This window comes from Azolla caroliniana, unplaced genomic scaffold (genome assembly GCF_043228905.1).
Source record: "Azolla caroliniana isolate FFs.n. ecotype wild unplaced genomic scaffold, voAzoCaro1.0.p SCAF_18, whole genome shotgun sequence".
NCBI classification, from domain to species: domain Eukaryota; kingdom Viridiplantae; phylum Streptophyta; class Polypodiopsida; order Salviniales; family Salviniaceae; genus Azolla; species Azolla caroliniana.
In genome coordinates this window covers 14,193,063-14,200,006 of record NW_028230453.1, presented here as the reverse complement: position 1 = coordinate 14,200,006, position 6,944 = coordinate 14,193,063, and the positions used below count along the sequence as shown (strand labels likewise).

The 6,944-nt window shown below is 37.7% G+C and overlaps 1 protein-coding gene across 1 annotated transcript; it reads right to left on the bottom strand.

The window, feature by feature from the left end:
• Positions 1 to 2,088: 2,088 nt before the first annotated feature.
• Positions 2,089 to 5,295, bottom strand: LOC147852456 (COP9 signalosome complex subunit 5-like). The gene is made up of 6 exons (XM_087334190.1): positions 4,830 to 5,295; positions 3,036 to 3,317; positions 2,814 to 2,961; positions 2,615 to 2,700; positions 2,421 to 2,498; positions 2,089 to 2,345 (listed from the first exon to the last, which is right to left on the bottom strand). The coding sequence occupies exons 1-6, from the start codon at positions 5,244 to 5,246 to the stop codon at positions 2,247 to 2,249; spliced, it is 1,110 nt and encodes a 369-aa protein (XP_087190316.1). The 5' UTR covers positions 5,247 to 5,295; the 3' UTR covers positions 2,089 to 2,246.
• Between the last annotated feature and the right edge of the window lie 1,649 nt (positions 5,296 to 6,944).

Below are 6,944 nucleotides of genomic sequence, written 5' to 3'. Positions count from 1 at the left end.
AAGTAAAGTGCAGTAGGAAAATGGAGTAATGATTGCAAAATTTGTGGTTCAAACAAACTGAAGTGCAGTAGGAAAATGGATGGAACCTGAGTTCATATTTGATGAAGATAATGCATCTTGTACGTGATGATGAGAACAATTTTGGCTTAAATCGTGAATGGTTTTTTTTTAACAAAAATGATTATTTCAATGTTATGAATCTAGCATTGTTGAGTGAAGCTAGCGTCTTATGAGCATGATTTTTTTGTAAACATGTCTGCAACAAAACTTGATCACCCCACTCAATTCCACATATTACATTTAATAGGAAAAGAGGGCTGTATTTGAAATTTCAAAAGCAGATGAAGATGGCTCATGTCATGAATGACAATGAGTTGTGTAGATTTTAATGAAGATGGCTCAAGTTTGATGAAAGAAATAAAAACAGTGTCACATTGTACAAATCTACTCTAAAGTTGCGCTTGTGAGATAGTTTTTACCAACATAAACTTCAAAGAATTTAGCAATGGTTTACCATTAAGTACTGGAAAGTTTAGAGAGATTTTATTAGGAGAAAACAAGTATATGGCATTGTATCTGTAAACATGTGAAGCTGTGATAATGTGTTTTTATTCTGTCAAAAGCATAATGTAACCATGTGTATCTTATTATAAATCGACCAACATCATATGTAAACTTTTGTACCATGATCAATGGGTTTCTAGGTGACTGAAAGGCATAGTACAAAGATGCTTTATCTAATAACCTTTTCGTTTGTATTGCACTATAGGCAACTGTTAAATATAAAAAATCTTCAATACAATTGGCTGATAGGAATTTGGGAAAGCACATTGCAATACATCATTTTACATTACTTTTTCTATGGGCTCTATGACCATGGGACATACAGAATGATTCCATACCATTAATACAAATACTTCCTAAAGATCTATGCAAAGTATAAAAATAGTCATGTAGGAGGTTGGAAAAATGTATGTTGTATGAAAAATGTTCTACAAAACTAGTCGAATTGGTATCTAAACAAACATCAATCTTTACAGAACTAAACTCATTTTCAGAAAAAACAAATTTTGAAGTTACACAAACATTCAAGAGATGCATTTTTCTGAAGCTGGAACTTGTAGCATAGCAGATGCATTTTATCCACTACACCTGGCAAGCCATACTCAATGGACAAAAAAAACAACTACAGTATATACTTGGCCTCACAACACACAGAGTTGACAATAGAATACCTCTTTCTATTGATTACCAAAATTGCTTGATGAATTTATTCAGATAGAGACTTTGTACATAATCACTAAAAAAATGTATCTTTTCCAGCCTATTCTAGTTTCTGTACTTCATCCTCGCACAGTGGGATAAGGCAGTTATATCCCAAATACTCTAAAGCGCTGAAAAATCCATCAAGAAGTCTTTTGGGTAAGCAAGTTGAAACAATCTGGATTGAAACGTCTTGACTGAAGATGCAAACTTCAGAATTAATGTTATAAGTCTTCAGTTGCTTCTTTTTCACGTTCTTTATGAACATCCAATCAATGACTGGCAAATTGATCCAGGACACGTAGACACAGACGGACTTCATGAGCAACACATTTGCCAAAATCATAGTAGATACAACCACGGACATATTTGGATGGTACAGTTTTTACATACAGATATTGGTCAGTCAACGCAAATGATCACAATATTTTCCCAATTTTGTCCACTAGAAGCGCCATGTAGCCTGCAAGATGCCTTTATCCCCTAGACCTGACCAGCCATATGTAGTAAATGCAAAAATCCCACAAACAGTATGTGTTTGGATTCACAATACAATAGGATATCTCACCATTATAAACACAAATACAGTATTAGCCTATTAATAATCTACCCCACACTTCCATACCGATATCAAACCTTGGTCGCATCAGCATGTCAGCATTGACGACCCAAACCACGTGTATATATATCAAGAGAACCAATCATCTTTTACTCATATACTTATCCAGGTATTGTGTACTTTTAACAAATTATGACCATCTTCAGTATGCATCTTCTTGATAGATTGAAAGCATCAAGAGCAAAATTAGGCAAAAGACCATCATAAATCTAAAACTATACCTTTCTCATCATTTCTTTGTACAACCACCATGAAAAGGAAATTTGCTACTTGTGAACGTTTACGTCCACATTTAATTCAAAAATACAAGTCCATGGAGTGTTGCCTGAGCGCCGATGCAACCAGATGATAGTTGAGAAAATAATTAGGCTTCTACCATTGGTTCTGGACCAAGCATGTCAAATGTATTTGAGGATGAAACTTCTGATGGGGTAATCGAGTTGAAAAGTATATCTTTGATAACCTTTATGAGAGAAAATAAGTTACACCAGGGTAGAGGCAATAAAATAGATCATCTCATTGATATGAAAATGCGTACCTGGGACATTAGACCATGAACTTGTTCCACAGTTATTTTGCTGCTGTCTCGTGCAATTTTGGCGAGTTGTGATTCCTCCTACGAACAGAATATATCTCATGCATTTTTCTTTGTAGTCTAATATCCTTGCACTTCTTTAATTAAAAATAGAGAGTTAAACTGCAACCCAAGCCTATGTGGGTGAATTAACTCACTTCCTTTTTCCTCTGCGGTGGATTGAAAAATGCACCTACACGTCCAGAGTGGGCCAAGTGACTCTCAACTTGCTCCAACTTCTCAGCTTTACAAAAGAAAATGAAGCTTTTTAGAAACACATAAAAGAAAAGCTTCTACAAAATATAAAACCTTCTCTTTTGATCACATATACAATAATTTCACACCCAAATGCTTTACCTAAATCTGAGATTTGCCCAGCAACATAGTCCCGATTCCCCAGGAGAGGCGAGGAAGATAGTGTGTTCACCCAATATTTATTCCATAGAAGGTCTAGAAGGTGAGAATCCAACGATGACTTGAAGTATGTTATGTCCAGGGGATAATACTATGTGCAATCCAGTGTTAGTTGAAGAATATTTGTGTACAAGCAGAGAGCAATGTATAGACAATTATACATACCTGCTTGCAATGCACACCAAAATCTTCTATCTTATTCAGAGGTATAGTTTGATACTCCGATGGTGGTTCATCAGCAGGTTTGTATCCCTCTGGATAAGTTCGAAAAGCACCAATTTCAACTTTGCCAGCAGAAACTGTTCGTGTCGGATCGATTACAACAGCCAAAAAAGGTTCCTGGTATTTTTGATTCTGCATCTGTGTGTTCACATCTATTCCAGAAAGCCAGCAACCATAACCGGGATGAGAATGGTACCATCCTACCACATTTTCAGGTCGCCCAGCCTGTGTCGAGAAACCAAGAGAAACCAAATAAATGATATCATGTCCACTGCACAGCAATATATTGTTTCTTGGACAATTAAGAAGATAAAATAACACGTCCTAAATTGTCTGATAGTTTATTTCTAAACAAATGAAATTCTACCACAAACACAGGAACACAAACAGCAGCTTGGAGAGTGTCAATCAACATAGGTTGATTTGTTATGGTTACAGATTATATCACCATACAAACTAAAAGCAAAGAAACTGATACATATACCATATCAAGTAAATTGTAAGTAAAGATCAATAATACAAAATCAATTTAATGGGAACACAAAACAAGTTGATATAAAATATGCCATCTATTCTATTATAGATAAATACTTGGGATATCCATCATAGTGGTGGCAGATTCATGAATGGATGGTTTCAAATTTTCTTTCTCAGCATATAATATACCTTTATAATAAAGTATAGGATATTGCAGATGCATAAATGTATTAGTAACAAGAACCTCATGGCTGTAATCATTTGGAAAGGTTTATGCTTAAGATGTGATAATATACATAGGCATTATATATAATGTGTATAAGGTGGAGGGCTCCCAGGAAATAGTAGGTGTCTCTGTTACACCTGAGGTTCTTTACAAAATGGAAGCTACCAGGGTAAAAGACATCATCATTCGTATGAAAAAAATGTCATTTTTCAGAAAATAAAAAATAAAATTTGATGTTGTCTGCATTTTAGTAAAATATACTCAGTGAACATATGAGCTTCAACCTACAATGAGAACAGAAGATTAAACGTTCGTGGAATCTGTGCACTTAGAAAAGAGAAAAGGCGTTGCCAACAGAACCTCATAAGGTGTTCGATAAATATGAACTACTCCTAAAATCTCTCTCATGAAAGTGTAATGCTCTCATAAGAACCTATGATTGATTGAATATACGCCTCCCTGAAATCATGAAAACAACATAGCTAGATATCGACTAGAAATTTCAGAACCACTTGAAGCATCCAAAAAGGCTTTCACATTATCTAGTAATACATATATTCTGTCTAAAAGAAAACTTTAGAAATCATATTAGAAAGCTACAGAATACTGATATGTTGTAAACGTGTTGGACATAGGTGTGAAACTATGGGGTCTACATCTGTAAATAGGTTGTGATTCTTCAATTTCAATAGTATCAAAGTCTCCATAGAGACTTTTAATATTTGATTATCAAATAGCTTCTTCTTGTCTTGAAACAATCTGTTATGTTTTACTTAAGCACTTCCCTGCAGATTCCAGACATATCTTTAGCAACAATTGACATCTAAAAAAGAGATGAAGAACCTTCATGGTAAATAAGGACTGTTAGATAGACTGCTAGTTTAATCCTGCTGGACGCAATATCTAGTAAATTTGAGCCTTGATACTTGAAAATTTATCATCAGTTATTTATATCCTATAGGTACACATTTTCATAGAATTTAAGCGCTAGAAAGGAGCAAAAATAAAAAAGGATGATTAGAAGGAACTAAAACCTGTTTATTCGTTTGAGCATACTCCACCATGTACTCATAAGCATCGGCCTGAGCATTAACGCGGGTTTCGGTACCTTCAACAGGGAGAACAAAGGCATCCATGACGATGATAGTATCTCCCTCTGTTTTCCCTTGCATGATACCCATCACCTCGATGGTTCCCCCAGACCTAGCATGAACAACCATCTTTAGCAGGGCCAATGCAGAGATCCTCACGTTCTTGAAGAAGTGAGGGTCGCGTGACCATGGCTTCTGCTGTTGGATCGCTGCCTGCGAAGCTTCATCGTACGCATAGATGGCATCGGATCCGTTCGACAGTCCAGAAAGAGTGGAAGGATCGACAGAGACGATATTGTTCTCGAGCTCCCATGTCTGGCGAGCCAAGGCAGCAGAAGAAGACGAGGAAGAAGATGCCATGGCGATGGCGGGGAGCTCTGTCTCTGTGTGTGTGTGTGTGTGTGTCTCTCTCTCTCTGCAGTTTGGGCTCTTAAGGTTTTCGAAATTGTGGAAATGCCCCTCACCTTCTCTTCTCTTCATTTGGGAAATTGACCGAAATACCCCTCCCTTGCCCTTGTGGCCTATGCTTTGGTTTTTTGGTTTGAATGTGCTCTCTCTCTCTCTCTCTCTCTCTCTAGCGAAAACTAAAGTCCTTATCTTTCATACATCGTCCCGAGTTAGGAGTAAATGTCACCTAATCCTCTCTCATAAACTAGTTGAGGTAGTTGGATCATATGTATACTTGGGAGTCACTTTTAGTGCTTGCTCAGGTAAATTCTCGATGACCCAGGCAGCCAAAGATAAGCTAACGAGAGGGTATGCATCCCTCTCACTCTTAGAGAGACAATGCCACCATGCATACTTTCAAGAGCCACGGACTAAGGGATGGCTCTTCGACTCATTAGTGACCCCTTCCCTCATGTATGCATCAGTAGTATGGGCTCCAAGTCTACCATCTTTCATGTGGACGCAATTAGAGAGACCTTTGGTGACGATGTTATCACGTCAACTCCGAACTAAATCTACAGTGCCACATGACATTATTAGAGCAGAGTTCAGTCTGCCCCCGATGTTAGTAGAAGCACTGTTTCAAGTGGTAGTTTTTATTCATCTCGATCCCTACATGCGTCTGGAGACACTAGCTCTTGGTATAGCACTGTGGTGAGTTGGTTACTTGCAAACGGCATAGACATTAATAACCTACCCCCCCCTTAAGTACAACCATGGGATTGACCAAACTCTAATATCTTATGAAGACCGTAATAAAGTGATACACCAAGAAATATGGCAAATTTACACTCGATATAAATGGATCACCCCACGAGAGCCACTCCCATCTAAAATGTTGTACTATAAGGAACATTTCTTGCACTTCTCTCAGTTAGGTTTTATTACACGACCAAGATATCTAGATACATTCTTATCAAATGCACTAAGGGTTGCCATTGGACAACTTAGGATATCATCTCACCAACTTGAGATTGAGAATGATCGGGCTAATAGAGTCCCTAGGGAGGAAAGACTATGTAGGTTGTGCCACATAGAGATAGAGGATGAGTATCACTTCACATGCAAGTGCCCAACTTATGCCGAGATACGAGTGGAATACCAAGACATATTAGGATCCTCTCCCATCCTCTCCAAACTATTAGATACCCCGGATGTAAAGAGACTAGGTAGGTATATCTTAGAGCTAAAACAACATAGGGAGAATAAATTACAAAGTGTTAACCATAACCCTTTTACTATTCATCAACTTGTAACTAGTGTAATTTTTCAAGAACAAGGGGAGTCGATGAATGTGGATACACTTACGCCGCTCGGCCTCTCTCTTGAGGAAGCCGAAACGCAAAGAACAACGAAATGCCCTCGGATGTTGGGCTTCAAAACAAGTCGACACGGAGTAGAAAGGATTAAGAAGATAAGGGAACGTGAGCTACGTCGACTAGAAGCTATGGTTGGGGTACCTTTTACATGGGGCAACGGGCCACATCCACATCGAAACCCTCTAACCTCCCGCCTCTCTTCGAGAGACTTGGATGGAGATGAAATTAGGCCTAGTATAACATCATTTTCATTGGAGAACATGTTTGTTATTTTATTTTACTAGAACTATTT